We start from the raw sequence: 15,773 nt of genomic DNA, 5'->3' as shown, positions 1-15,773 counted from the left end.
ATTAAACAAAGATTTATTCCTGAGTGAATAGCCAAATACCCCCCCGAAATTGCAAGGCGCGTCAATTACCCCCCTGTAGTTAACGAAATATCAATTACCCCCCCGAAATTGATAAACGTTAGTCAATTACCCGCCTCCGTTAATTTCCTCCATCCAACATGCTGATGTGGCAGTTAACTGCCCACGTGGCACTGCCACATGGTCAGAAAAGGCATGCCACGTCAGAGGGGGGTAATTGACTATATTTTCTAATTTTTTTTTGAATTTTTTTTTTTGAACAAAAATATGATTTTTTTTCCTTTTGAACAAAAATATGATTTTTCCTTGCAAATTTATGATAATTGATCACTACTATGAATCTTATTCTTTCTATATGCTAATTTATATGACTAATATATGTCACTGTCATTATTATCACTACTATATAATGTGCTTATACAGAGATAATTCTGTCATATAGTTCTGTCATATAAATGTTCTATGCTTGTACTGTTCTATGCTTATACTGTCATTATAGGTAGCATACTTAAATGATGATTTCACAGAGATAATTCTGTCATATAGTAGCATACCTTAGTCATAGATTATGAACTTAGACACTCATGCACCTAGACACTGCAGGCACCCAGACACTGCAGGCCCATAGCAGAAACACGCCACCAGCCACAAACAGAACTAGCATAACAGGTTCTGTCAAAACATAAGCCCAAATAATTCAAATACAGGGGGTTTTTTGACCATTATTGATAAACTACAGGGGGGTTTTTGACACGAACTTGTTGGAACAATAACAACACAAACAGCTTAGAACAATAGCAGCACAAACAGCTTAGCATAATTGCCTCTTACATTTGTTTCCAATACACATAAGAAAATACTTAGAACAACAATACATATTTCATATAACTATTGTGAACCAAGAATTTTAATCAAAACTACCAACATACACAACAATACTATCATGTACTTCAATAAAAATCAACATGCAAAGCTTCCATTATCATTTTCATCATTATTAAGCCCTAAAGCAAGCTTCAATTCCCCCTCTTCTGTCCAAATCGAAACACACCATCAACTTCACCATTTTTGAAATTGTGTTCAAATTAAGCTCAGAAGTGAATGCATGTTTAGTGTGATGTTGATGATGACTTAAATTGGTGTTTAGAAGCAATTGTGGGAGAAAGGAGAAGGAGTTGAAGCTTTAAGAGATTTCAGAATAATATATCTTTGTGAGTTCCTAGTAGTTTAGATCCTTCCTTAGGGTGGGTTATGTTAGATTGTTACCTGAAATCTTTGATTTGTTGAACAAAATCAAATCATTGTTTTCAATTTCAAAACCTGCCACACAATCAAATACCCCCTGTAGCCAAAAACCCCCCCGAAAATGTAGTTTCAATTTAAAAAAAAAATCAGATTTTTTTCAAAAAAAAAATCAAATATAGTCAATTACCCCCTATGACGTGGCATGACTTTTCTGACCATGTGGCAGTGCCACGTGGCAGTTAACGGCCACATCAGCATGTTGGATGGAGGAAATTAACGGAGGGGGGTAATTGACAGACGCTGGACAATTTCGGGGGGGTAATTGATGTTTCGTTAACTACAGGGGGTATTTGATTCACCTTGCAATTTCGGGGGGGTCTTTGGCTAATTACTCATTTATTCCTTTTTTTCATCAATGTGGCATGGAAGTGGAAATCCTCGTCCTCAAGGAAAGCAAGATATACGACTCATATTCAATCTAAGCATCCATTAACGAACGAACCCTCAATTTCAACTTTCCCAGATTATTGTGCTTCCTTATCTCACAACCAACCAAACCAATTCTCCATTTTTTTTACATCAGCGGTTTGGTGTGTTGTTTTTTTGCAGCATCACCTAACGACCATGGGTTGCGGCTCCTCCTTTCCAGGTAAATTTTTCAACTTTTCTTCAAATTCTCATCTTTTGACATTTAGCTGAAAAGGGGTTGGAAAAAAAATTGATTTTTTTTTCATTGTATGGCTTCGATTTGTGATTTTGGGTTTGTGGTTTAATGGGGTTTGGTTAATTAGAAGAAATTATTGAATTTAGGGTTTGACGGGGTTTTTGGTTAATTTGATTTTGTGTTTTCAGATAGGGATTCAAGGCAGCTAGGTCGACCCAGTCCCGAGAATGGTGGAGGACAAGACGCTAAAAATCTTCGTGTTAAGGTATTAATTTTATGCCAAATTCTTTAATTTTGAAAACATGTTTTTTGTTTTGTTTTGTTGTTGTTGTTATACCTGTTTTAAACATGGTTTTGTTCTGTTTCATGTTTCTTGTAGATTTTCTATTTGCTGTTAATTTAGGAGGTAGTTTGTTGTAATAGGTGCATGTTTTTTGTTGCAGATGGTTCATTTTGGATTTTTGTTTCACCCTATTCAAATAATTTTAATGATTGTGATTCGATGCTCAAATCCTGTATCTATTTTCTTTCTCTATGGGAGACTTTGTATTTATGCAGTAAATAGTAATTAGTTCAGCTTTTGCTTGGATTTGAGTAACTTTTTTACAAGATGGTAAAAGACAAAGGAAGTAATACAATTTTATTAAAATAACCACTGAAAGTTTAAAGCACAGTTTATTTCGGTTTATTCTTTGTTCCTTTGGAATGAAGCGAATTATTTTGTACACTTTTTCTTTTAGTTAACTGTCCTATAAGGTCTGGTATAATTTTTTGTTATGAGTTAGTAAAAGAATCACATCGAAGTTTCTGTGTCACATGTTATACTTTCTATGATATGGCAAAGAAATAACTATCAACCACTCTTACAGTCATTTGTCAAACCTGCAACCACATCCTCAGAAGGAGTACATCAAAAACCATGTCAGCATCTCAATGATGACAATTTTCACCCATAATTAGTCTTTTGTAAAACTTGGTCTCGAAAATATGCACAACATGGAGCCATATATTTTATAGAATATATGATTTTGATTTGAAGTCGGATGTTGCCAATGTAATTATGCATTCACTTGCCAGAAATTAATTCCCAATAATAGCCATTAAAAATGAAGGGATTTAGTTGAAATTATTAATAAAAAATTCCTTCATACCTCAAATATTTTAGTTTAATCTTTGAATGACTCAATAACTAACCTTTAAATGTCACTGAACACAGCTTGTCCTCTTAGGTGATTCTGGTGTTGGTAAGAGCTGCATTGTTCTGCGATTTGTTCGTGGTCAGTTTGATCCAACATCCAAGGTAAGAATATGTGGCTTTTATCATTTCTTTTTTAGTGTAAATTTTCCTAATATTGAAGGAATTGGTTATATGAAGTAGATTTAATGCTTACTAGATATGGTAATTATTCCATGTTGGAGTTCTTATAATTTTTAGACTTTGTAATGTAAGGTAACTGTTGGAGCTTCTTTCTTGTCACAAACAATCGCTCTGCAAGACTCTACAACAGTCAAGTTTGAAATATGGGATACCGCTGGTCAAGAGAGGTAACTTTCATTTATCTTTCCAGATTGCGCATCATTCATTCTACAAACCATTACAAGCGCTTATTTTGTTTCTCATAATATACCCCCTTTTCTTATTTCAAGATGTACATTCTGAAGTAAAATTTGATTCCCAATCATCTGTTTCAGGTATGCTGCATTGGCACCACTGTATTATCGTGGTGCAGCGGTTGCAGTTATTGCCTACGATATAACAAGCCCAGAATCTTTCAGCAAAGCACAGTACTGGGTTAAGGTATATTTGCAGTCATCACTTGCTTCTATATTTTAATTTCTTGTTTGGTATAGTTATTACTTGAATGATGTGATTAACCAACATCAGTGAATACAACATAATCAGTTTTAATCCATTTCATTTATAATCATTGTAGTTTAGTAATTTTAAGTTACCAGATAAACATGTATCCTCGTGACTTAATGACAACACCCTTACCTCTTAATGGGTATAATATGTAGAGAAAAGGTGGTAGAATCATGCCTAGAAGACCAATATCAGCCCCAGTAAGAAGAGTTGATCATAGAATAGCTCAAAATTTGTACAGGAAAACCAAGAATAAATGGCCTCTCCGAGGACCCCATGTTTGATAGAACTCAATGTCGTCGTTTGATTTTGTAGCAGACACCACCTCGTGAAAAACAAATTTTGTTTTTGTTTTTGTTTGTAGAAAGACAAGAAGTTCATAAAACCTGCATCTTAGGTGGGAATAAGTATGTACTTAGTTACTAGTTATTAGAATTAGAATTGTTCACCAAAAACCCGTTTTATTAATCACAGTGAAGTAGCACCAATATTTGCCTGTTCTGTGCACTTTTACGTTAAAAAATCAACTTTCTGCCCCTACAGAGATTGAAATAAACCGGGTTCCTTCGTTACTCCTTACGCACGTGAGATTTCATTTATTGGTTTCTGTTAGAGTTGAAAGAAATCCAATCATTCTCATTACAAGATAAGTTGTTGAAAACGTTATCAAAAGAATAGAAAATAGGTAATAATTGTCTTTGACAAACTCATGATCAATATCTATCTTTTGATGTATTGCCATTGCTCACACATGCGTAAGCGCGCAGACATGCAGATACATGCATATATTTCTACAATTTCTGTCAGTTTTGTTTTAGCAGCTGAAATATATGTAAATATTTAGGAGCTACAAAAACATGGAAGCCCTGATATAGTGATGGCATTGGTTGGTAACAAAGCCGATCTTCACGAGAAGCGGGAGGTTGCTGTTGAGGTAATGCAACAACCTTAAATAGTATAACTATCTACTAAACAAAACAATGAATTGTTTTCCTGATATAGTATGCTTTTTGTTTCCGTGAAGGATGGCATGGACTATGCAGAGAAGAACGGAATGTTTTTTATAGAGACATCCGCAAAGACAGCGGATAATATAAACGAACTGTTTGAGGTACCTTTGATGTTTACATCCTTTCAGTTATTCAATTTTAAATTAATTATGGGATTTTGTATTTGATGAGAATGAGAATGAGTGAACAATAGAAAATAATCCCTTAGCTCGGTTGGTGAACTAAGTGACCCTGAAGGTGTTTTAAGCAAGAAGTCCAGAGTTCAAATCCTGAAAACTAACATAACTACTAACTTACTAACATTAACCTGTGAAAAAAAGAAAATAATCTGTTATTTTGATTTTTATTGAAGTTGGGAATGGAATGGACATTCATCACATCTTATGCTTCTAACTCTACAATTGTTTTGAACCATGTTTTGAGTATAAGGTGCCAAAATGATATGGTCCGGTTTTGATGCTGATCATGTGGTATGAAGCTTGGTCTTAGGAAGTTCTGTTTATTATTGACTTACAGATCTTCGGGACTTTTCAAAGGCTGTGGTAGTAGTAAATTTTCTGTTTTTAACTTTTGTCTTTGGTCTCTTAGGACATTGTTGACTATGCTACTAGCAAGCTTCCCTATGATGTTCTTGCTGCCTGAAGATAGTTGTAGCAAACTCATACCTATTCGAGGAGCTAAACATGATCTAGAGATTGGTATCCCATCCTACAAAAATCCATTTAATTATATCTTTTCCAAACAAAGGTAACATCTTGGTCTTGGAATGCATAGGGATGTAGAGAGTTTAACCAATAAATAAACATTCTAGGCCAGAAAAAGAGAATTAGAATGCCCTGGATCACATTTTAAGGCTATGCAAGATTTCTACTTATAGAGAAGCTAAACAAGCATGCTAGAAAGTACAAAGACCAAGCCCCTCAAGAATTGCTACCATTGGTTGTCTGCTGCTTATGCTTTGAGGATACAAATGAAAACATGATTTTGCTTTGAAAATAACACCGCTTTGTTATTCAGAAATTAGCTACAGATTAGTTAAGGACAAATATAAGTTCTTTACATCCTTGCCATCAAGTTCTCAAATCAAATTCTGACATTTGGATATATACTTTTGCAACATTAATCGCCTTCGTTAAGAATACATTGTCGAATTAGCAACAAAAAAAAACACGCATCTAGTGTTGTTGAGATCCGAGATTCTATAGAACTGTTATGAGTGGTTGAACCACCGTACTCGACAAAAAATGTAGAGTAGACCAGGTGGTGTACTTGAAAGGTTATTCAAACACGTAAGTTAGTGCTTGATTTGATCTAGCAACACTGCAACAGTATAAAAAAATGTGTACTTGAGGGAGTCTGTATCTTCTCTTAATTCAGATGTCGGGTGCAGGTCAGTGACAATTTGTTCACTAAAGGCCAAGTTCCTCCATACTTGTGGGACGTGGCAGGGGTTTGGGTGAATTCTAGATTATGGACGACGAGGATAGCTTCTGCTGATGGAACGGCGGCGTGCATCTTGGATGTATCTAGAAGTTGTTGACACAACATCTTTGAAAAATACTCCCCTATTGGGTAATGAGTGTCCGCACCATACCAACAATCAGATATGGCCCCAAGGTGGGTCCTAGACATCCAAACCCACTTGAGTATGATACTGGTGGAACCAACATGTTGGGCCTATCTGAAACAATGCCATTGTTTGCTTTGGAACTTGATGGAAAGATGTAAGGAAGTTTATCATTGTTGCAGTTCAAGAAATGCGATTTGTGCAACTTGTCTAAGACACGCTATGTGGTAGGAGACTGTAGGCTAATATACAGGCAAATTGACCGATGGTTCAATCTTGGGTTTAAGTGGTTTTACTAAGAGACTTAGTGGCTTGAGTCATTTCCCTTTGCTTTTGTGTACCATTGTCAATGCCTTGGTGTGCTATAATAACTCCATATTTAATTGTTGTTATTCATGTCAGCATGCTTGATTTGTCAACTAGTTTATTCAGTATTGCAAAATTCTAAATTCATGTTGGGTTGAATTTGTCTGTTGCTGTACAAGTTATTATATTTTGTGTGTATCATGTTAACCTCATTGAGATAAAGGTCTAAATACTGGTCATGATTGTATATGTGTGAGGAACTTTGGAATGACAAGATTTTACACAGAAAGCAAAAACTTGTGTCCTTGTTATAGTATGGGTTTGTCTAATATGTGCAATATTACACATATTTTTGGTGGTGGTTGGGGTTCGAACCTCAGACCTTGCATATATTATGCATTGTCCATATCAACTAAGCAAAGCTCACGAGGACCAATATTACACATGTTAAAGCAACTAAAAGTAGCAATTTTTTATTGAAAAGAACAATTATTTATTAAAAAATTATATATTTAATATAAAATGCACAAGTATATCTTTCTTGTTATTTTTTTTTTTGACACAATCTTTCTTGTTATGAATCCCATGTTTTCTTTCTTTGAGCTTTATAAGAAATTATCTTGATTTGATATATGATTATGAATTTTCTGTATTATTCAAAGATTTTGTAGGCAGTGCTTAGTTTGAACTTTTTCCCATTAGGCACAAAGATTGACATGTTTCTATTCACAGGAAATTGCGAAAAGACTGCCTCGCCCATCGATTACTTGATATTGCAAAGAATGCAGTTCATTGAAAGATTTGCATTTGCTTTGGATCCCTTCAAATTGTAATGTATAAGTTGTGTCTATGTTTATGTATATGTTGATTAGATAATACCTCTGATCTTGCATCAACTTGTAATAATATTATGGATGGACACCATGTCACTGATGATATGAATATCCCTTAGGCTATACTTAGAGACCCACAAGTATGTTCATTGTCTATTACGATTTCATATTCAATGTAGGATGCCATGTCAGACACATCGCCTTTGGTGGTTGTTGATCATGCTTTGTGAGAATTTAGTTGAACTGCATAAATCAATACGTTATCTCTCTTCACTCTTTGGATTACTCCAGCTTCAAAGAGTAAAGGAATGTTTTTATGATTAATCACATTTGCAGGAGTACTCTTCAACTTTTAGGCTTCATAAATCCTTCATGATTTTTGGACTTCTGCATCACCATAAGGAGAAGTTCGTCCTCCCATCGAACAGAAAATATCCAACTTCAATGTAGTCGTAACATGTATTAAAAAATAAATATTAGAATCATAACCCTCTCCTCAAACGAACGACGTAACATGCTAAACTTCTTCTCTTCCTCCCGCAATCAGAACCTCAACCCTAATATCAATTGTTGGGAAATCACAAAAGAAAAATCTCACAACGGAAAAACATGCCCCACAAAAGCACACAATATTTTACCACTCAACCTGCAACTCTTGCAAGGTGAAAATCACAAACTCGTGATTTTATGATAAAATTACAAATTCTCCCCTAGTAAATCCAAGAGGCTAGAGATGTGGTAAAGAAAACTCAAACTAACCATCCATATGAACTTTTTCACTTTTCTCTTTCCACAGCCTAATGTGGAACCTGGATGAATACTCGCTTTTATACAACATATATTCTCTTGCTTTGTCAAGTGTGAGTTAAAATTTCACATTGAATGAAAAAGTTGAGGTCGGTTGAACAATATAAGTGAGATGATTCATAAACTCTAAACATTTAAATTTTGGGAGTAGAATTAGTGTCTAATTTCACTTGTGAGGGTGCTTTTAGCCTAATAATCTAATCCAAGTGCTAAATTCCCACCAAGATCGTAGACATTATTATCCCTAATATACAGTTATCCTTGAATCCTCTTGAACATAGCTCACTTGGTGGAAATATTGTGTTATGCATGAGTCGGTGTTCGAACTTCAAATTCTCTATTTATTCACCTCAAGAGTTAATTTCTAGTTACCAGACCACTTCATCTAAAAAAAAATTTAAGATAGGCTTGGAAACATTATCTGTCAAATTTTTTTTTTTTTTGTAGATAGATGAGATGACAAATGCATCATAAACTCACACACACAAAGTGGAGGTGCTGGGGTTTGAACCCCGGTCATGACGTCCGGCGTAACTTTTTATTTTTGAATTAATACAACTATAGTCAATGTTTTGAATTGACTACTTACCCTAAAACCTTCAATTGTCAAAGGATGAATAATTTAAGGAGTTTAGGTTTCAAAGTATAATCGAAACCACTAGTAAATTTGTACAGTCTGAATGTACCATCTATGTTTGGTTTTCCTTTTTTTTTTTTTAAGACAAAATATATCTACCTAATAAATATACTGATTTTAATTTTAACTAAGAATATTATTGTAACTTTCCGCTACAAATATAATGATTTTTTTTCTGTCAATAAAAATTATTACATTCTTCCTTCAAATTTTTTTTATTGCATTCTCAAAGTCTTTTTTTTTTTTTTTTCCTTCTGGTACATATAACTCTCAAAGTTCATTCAACTGGTAATTATTATTATTTTGAATATAAAAATTCAACTAGTAATAATTGAAAGTTTGAAACACAAATATGAAATGAAAATCAATTTTCATTAATAAATAAATAATGAAAATTACATGTTGTAATGAGACAGCCACCTTGTCTATGTTCTCTTACCTAAGACACGACACAAAGACTTTGTCCAAAAAGGTCAAACACTACACAAAAACCATTTCTACGTTCTAACGCAACACAAAATCTTTGCGTTATTATTCCAATTTCACTCTCTTTCCTAAATTGTCTTTCAAGTAACACAAACTTTCTTCTTCTGTTCCATTTTTCAACTCTATACCACAATCCAAATTTCTCATCTTTTTATCATTTCCCTCATCTGGGTATTCTCCATCACCTTTTAAATCTGAACAAAGCTCGATTTTTTTGATCAAAGTTTGCACCTTTGACTTTTTCTACGTGTGTTTGAAAATGGGTGGGAGCGAGAATCCAAAGGCTATGGTTGTGGGTCGTTTGGCTGATTCAATCAGGGAGATTTCTGGGTTGCCGGAATGTCAAAACGTTTGTAAGAAGATGTATGGGAATTTGATTCGTAGGGTGAAGCTTTTGAGTCCTTTGTTTGAGGAATTGAAGGATTGTGATGAGTCTCTTGGTGATCAAGAGATTGAAGCTTTTGAATCTTTGAGGGTTGCTTTGGATTTGACTATGATTCTTCTCAAGTCCGTGAATCATGGGAGTAAGCTTTATCAGGTATAGTTTTTTTTTTTTTTTTTTTGTTTATCCCTTTTGGTGTTTTAATTGAAAGAGTTAAGTTAGTTTTTTATTTGATTGATGGAGAATTAAAAATTCAGGATAAATCTATGTGTATGTTATGTTCCAATTTTGAAGGAGGTAATGTTGATTATAAAGGTGTAGAATTGACTTTTACATAATGTTTGGATGTTCTTGAGTAAAATTGATTTTACCTCCGAGTTGATTATAACTTTACTACTTAAGCTCGAATTTAGAGCTTTTGTCTCAACAATTGAAATTTTAGCTTCAAATTTATTGGTCAACCCACTTTTACGTGAACATGTTCAATCATAAACCACTTTATATTCAATTCACTTTTAGTCGGAATCAATGTTGCCCAGTAAACTCGTTCAAAGTCAACTTTATTTTTACCGTAGAACCAAACACTCGCTTTATCTGTTATAGTAGGAGATGCAAATGCATTGATTTTGGGATGTTTGTTTTTTGATGATAAATAAAAATTCGGTTTATAATTTGCTTGTAGCTCCTAACACTGCCTATAAAATTTATGTTACCCTTCTATTTTTTGGGATTGTATTATATAGTCTTTGGGTTGTATTATGTGAGATGCCAATGCTTTCTACCTGTACCTTTCTCTGCATATGGAGAAAAATTTCATTTGCTTCAATTCTAAGGTGTGCATATAGATTCCCATGTTTAATTTGAAGTGTGTATTGGTGCACGAGTTCAATCTTTGCTTCCATTCTTTGTTCAAGTATGTATGAACAAATATTCAAGCTCAATTGCAGGAACACCCGATTGCTTAAATTGGTGTTGTTTCCTGAATTTGAAACATGTGTTCTTGCGCTATAACTTTTTTCGATCAATTTTATATGCAAATTTTCAAGTTTAATTGCTGGAATATCCAATTGCTTAATGATAGAGACCTGAATGTGAGGGATAAGGGAAAAAGGGGCTATTATGTAATAAAGAGTATGGTGAGGTTATATGGTAAATAAAGATTTGATAGGATGCTTAGTTGGCAAGTTTGTTATGCCTTAGTAGTATAAACAGTGAGGTGGGTAAGTTGTAATGGGAATGCGAGATTATTGCTAGGACCATTATGGTTAGGCAAAGAAAGAGTGTTCTCTTTCTTTGAAGGAGTTTTGCTCGGTGGGCATTAGGATATTCATCCTTTTGCAGTTATCTTTCAATTACAGAAATAATATACTGTTATTCCACTATTTGTGCATTTTAATTCCCTTTTCTATCTTCTGTAAGTTGCGGCGATTCAGGCAAGCAACACTTAAGTTGGTGTCATTTCCTGAATTTGAAGTGTGTGTTCATGTCGTATGTATCAAACATATGGCAACGATTTTGAAACTCAGAAATTATGAAAGCTCCTGCGACTTTCAATGAATCTTAAGGCACTCTGTAGTATTATTTTTCTTCATGCATGACCAATGTGGTCATCAGTTTTTCTTTTCTCTAATCTGCAAAGTAAACGGTGCATAGGAAAACCTATGAACTGAATAGAATGGATGCTTAAAGTTTAATTTCGGAAAAAAAAAAGTGTATTCCTGAAATCAGGCCTGTCCTGTGCAAGTTTTTTTCTTTCATATGTTCACAGTGCACTAGCTGAATATTTCAATGTGGATAAATGTCTAAGGGTGTGTTTGGTATAGGAGAGAAATTGTGAAGAGAGAAGTATGTAAGAGAGAGTATAGGAAGAGAGAAATATGTGAGAAATAGAGTAGATTTGACATATTGTTTGGTATAAGAGAGAAACGAGAGAAATAGAGAAGAAAGAAGTTTGTTAAACTTTTGAAAAGACCAAAATATCCTTATACTAAACTTTAATATACAATTTTATTATATCTGAATTAATTTCTTATAAAAATTGATATAATTTTTTACATTAATTTAATTAAGAAATTAAGTTATTTTCTTAGAAAGAAATTTAATAACTTATTTACTTAATTAATTAATTATTTAAAATTTTATAATTTAGTGGGCTAAACTATTTTTTAATTTGGCTAAACTATTTCATTAGTTAACTAAATAGTAGTTTAATTTTATTTATTATAATATAAGAGGAATCAAAGAGGTTAAAGACAGAGAGTTGAATTTTAGCTTCTTTGTTCACGTGCTACAACGAAAAACTTGAAAAAAACTTGAAAGCAGTACAATATAATTGTATATCACCATGGACAATTTTGGAAAAGAGACAAAAGTTCATCCTTCTACTCCATTTCTTCGCGGTTCCAAAGAGAAATAAAATAGACGTAGGTCCCACAATATTTGGTCTCTCTCTTCAATCTCTCTTTTAAACCAAACAGGAGAAGGAGCTTATCTCTATCCAACTTCTCTCTTCCCTCTTTCTTATTTCTTCTCTACCAAACATAGTGTAAAAGAGGGAGAGATTAACATCTTCAGATGCTATATGCTTTCTGGTTCGGTTTTGTTTACCAAACAGGTATCTTAGTTGCTCAAGACTGCTAATTTTAATCTAATTGTTGCTTTACATGTCACAGGCTTTGCGGAGGAATGATACCGCAGATAAGTTCCAACAAATAACCGAAAAAATTGAAGCTGCATTGAGTGATATTTCATACAACAAACTTGAGATATCAGAGGAAGTTCAAGAACAGGTAATTTTATCGTACATTAGATATTCACTTGCCGTGATTTTGAATTTCTGCAAAGCGCTGTTTTTGCCAAGGTTAAAGGGAAGCATCAATTTACTGATAACTATGTTCCATATATTTTTTTCCGACTGTTTTAATCTCTTTCAGATTGAACTAGTGCACGCTCAGTTCAAAAGAGCCAAAGCTCAAACAGAATTTGCTGATTTACAACTAGACTTGGATATAGCAGTAGCACAGAAAGATAAAGACCCTGATCCTGCTATACTCAAAAGACTCTCAGAGAAGTTGCACCTGAGGACTATGAATGATCTAAAGAAAGAGTCCACTGAATTACACGAATTGGTCATAACAAGCAACGGAGAACTAGGAGACAGTTTTGAAACCGTCTCATCCCTTCTTAGAAAACTGAAAGACTGCGTGCTCGCAGAAAATCCTGAGGTTGATACCTATGAGAACGAGAATGTTTCAATTAAGCACCGGTCTCCTGTAATCCCAGATGATTTTCGGTGTCCTATATCTCTCGAACTGATGAAAGATCCTGTAATCGTCTCAACCGGTCAGGTATTATCCACAATCCTTTTTGTGCGAAACATTGTTCTGATGGTGTCAGTTATGATTATTGATGAAATTCCTACCTTATTTTGCAGACATATGAAAGATCCTGCATTCAAAAATGGCTTGATGCTGGTCACAGAACCTGCCCTAAAACACAGCAGACACTTTTGCATACAGCCCTTACTCCTAACTACGTTTTGAAGAGTCTGATTGGTTTATGGTGTGATAGCAATGGTGTTGAACTACCAAAGAAGCAAGGGAGTTGCAGAACAAAGAAATCTGGAACCAGTCTTTCAGATTGTGACAGAACTGCTATCAAAGCTTTATTGGATAAGCTAACAAGTAATGATATTGAACAGCAAAGGGCGGCTGCTGGTGAGCTCCGGTTGCTGGCCAAGAGAAATGCAGATAACCGAGTATGTATTGCCGAAGCAGGAGCAATACCGCTTCTCGTAGACTTGTTGTCTTCCACAGATCCTCGAACTCAGGAGCATGCGGTTACAGCACTTCTGAATCTTTCCATCAACGAGAGTAACAAAGGAACTATAGTAAACGCAGGAGCTATACCAGATATTGTAGATGTTTTGAAAAACGGAAGCATGGAGGCAAGAGAAAACGCGGCTGCGACTCTCTTTAGTTTATCAGTTCTTGACGAGAACAAAGTTGCAATAGGTGCAGCAGGAGCCATCCCGGCTCTTATAAAGTTACTTTGTGAAGGTACTCCAAGAGGCAAAAAAGATGCAGCTACTGCTATATTTAATCTATGTATTTATCAAGGAAACAAAGCTAGAGCTGTTAAAGCCGGGATAGTTGCTCCTTTGATACGATTTATGAAGGATGCGGGCGGTGGGATGGTTGACGAAGCACTAGCTATAATGACAATCCTTGCAGGCCATCATGAAGGAAGGACAGCAATTGGTCAGGCCGAGCCAATCCCTATTTTAGTTGAGGTTATACGAACCGGATCACCACGCAACCGTGAGAATGCTGCTGCTGTTTTGTGGTTGGTATGCACGGGAGATCTACTGCAATTGAAACTAGCAAAGGAACATGGAGCAGAAGAAGCACTTCAGGGATTATCAGAAAATGGAACTGATAGAGCTAAGAGAAAAGCTGGAAGTATATTAGAACTGTTGCAGCGAATCGAAGGGGAGGATAGTTTGCAAAATACCTAGCCTCTCGAGTGTAACTTTATTATTCATAGTTCAAATATAGATATGGTCGGAAAACTGTTCATAAACTTCATAGTAATTCATAATATCTTGGAATGACATTTGTTCTTAAAGGGAAATGTTGTAAATTGTCTTTTAATAAATGTTATGTGAGGATTGTAGATTCATTAAGTTTTTGTAAATAAACTTTTAAAAATGTTAAGGATTATTGATGTATAATTTTCTGCCATTGTCCCTCTGAAAAAAGTTGCCAAAAGTTCTTACGGTGAATGCAACATTTCAGGAGACAATTAACAATGCAAACGACAAAAGTGGAACTTGTAGCATTTCAAGCTTGTTCTGTAAAAAATCCCAATTTTACCATATACAATTTCAGAATTAAAAAATAGCACCGATAATGATCAAGGGAGAGGAAATCATGCGTGACATTATTTATCCTTAGGTCTGTTTGATGGTCAGGATAGGGAGACAGGATATGGTACATTAATCATATCATGCTTAAATCTCGTGTTTGATGCACCAAAGGGATAGGATAAAATAAACCATTTTCCTATCCTATCCTGACTTTCCTTTGTAATTTCTATCCTGAGTATAAGCTGGATTAGAAATTATCGTGATGGGATTAGAAGATCATTCCTTATTTATTATCTTGATATTCTGCCATTTTTAAAATATTGTCATTTTTAAAATAATAATAGCATGTATTTTCTATTATAATTAATAACATGTCATTTTTATAATATTTAATTAATTATGAGAGCAATTTTTTCATTTAATTATAATGATATCCTGTTTGTTATCATGTGCGCATCAAACACATGATAAGATTAATGTTTATCATGTCCTTATCATATCCTATCTCTATTCGGCTTTATATCATATTATGCCTCTATCTTATCCTGACCATCAAACGAACCCTTAGTTGTTATGTTAAATATTATATTTTCACTGCTAGCCTTTTTAACAAGTTCCGTTGAAATAACTCGTGTGTGACATTTTAGTATCAAATTTTTTTACAAACATGCATATGTCCATGTCATTTCTCCTATCACTTCTCCTTCAAAAAACATTTCCCCTATCGCTTCTTATTTATATCTAAATTTTTAAATCCGAAATCTTTAAAATCAAAATATCTCAAAGCAAAAAATTTATCTATTTTTGCTAGGAACAATATAACAAAGACCCAACTCGAAATAAACGGTAAACTTAAACTGCATGTCTATTTTTCCATTAATTAATTTTTTTTTTTTTGAAACGGCAAAATATTATTAACCGACGAGCCCGTGCGAGGAGCACTAACAAGCTCGGGTGGAGAAAAAAAAAAACCAAAGGGGAAATCGGTTGCCATTCAATCACCTGGCTCGAACAAAAGCCCCTAAAAAAACCACCAAAAAGCAAAAGAAACAGCCCAAAAAATAATGATGCAAAAATATACAATTGA

General features: G+C 34.4%; 2 protein-coding genes across 3 annotated transcripts; both read left to right on the top strand.

Moving 5' to 3' along the window:
- The first annotated feature begins 1,685 nt into the window (after window positions 1-1,685).
- Window positions 1,686-7,831, top strand: ARA6 (Ras-related small GTP-binding family protein). 2 transcript variants are annotated; one of them, XM_085739654.1, is made up of 9 exons: window positions 1,686-1,912; window positions 2,116-2,192; window positions 3,144-3,227; window positions 3,378-3,472; window positions 3,620-3,725; window positions 4,636-4,725; window positions 4,816-4,902; window positions 5,390-5,548; window positions 7,407-7,831. In XM_085739654.1, exons 1-8 carry the CDS (start codon window positions 1,888-1,890, stop codon window positions 5,441-5,443), a joined length of 618 nt encoding a protein of 205 aa, XP_085595780.1. In that variant the 5' UTR covers window positions 1,686-1,887; the 3' UTR covers window positions 5,444-5,548; window positions 7,407-7,831. The 2 variants fall into 2 exon arrangements, with proteins under 2 accessions (XP_085595780.1, XP_085595781.1); XM_085739655.1 differs by lacking the exon at window positions 5,390-5,548.
- Window positions 7,832-9,476: 1,645 nt separating this feature from the next.
- Window positions 9,477-14,499, top strand: PUB14 (plant U-box 14). Its single transcript, XM_085739653.1, has 4 exons — window positions 9,477-9,975; window positions 12,492-12,608; window positions 12,753-13,166; window positions 13,253-14,499. Exons 1-4 carry the CDS (start codon window positions 9,697-9,699, stop codon window positions 14,333-14,335), a joined length of 1,893 nt encoding a protein of 630 aa, XP_085595779.1. The 5' UTR covers window positions 9,477-9,696; the 3' UTR covers window positions 14,336-14,499.
- Window positions 14,500-15,773: the final 1,274 nt, after the last annotated feature.

This window comes from Medicago sativa, chromosome 1 (assembly GCF_051527215.1).
Source record: "Medicago sativa cultivar Bolivia chromosome 1, Bolivia_mono, whole genome shotgun sequence".
NCBI classification, from domain to species: Eukaryota; Viridiplantae; Streptophyta; class Magnoliopsida; order Fabales; family Fabaceae; genus Medicago; species Medicago sativa.
Note: the sequence above shows the minus strand (reverse complement) of the source record. Positions and strands in the feature narration are given on the sequence as shown.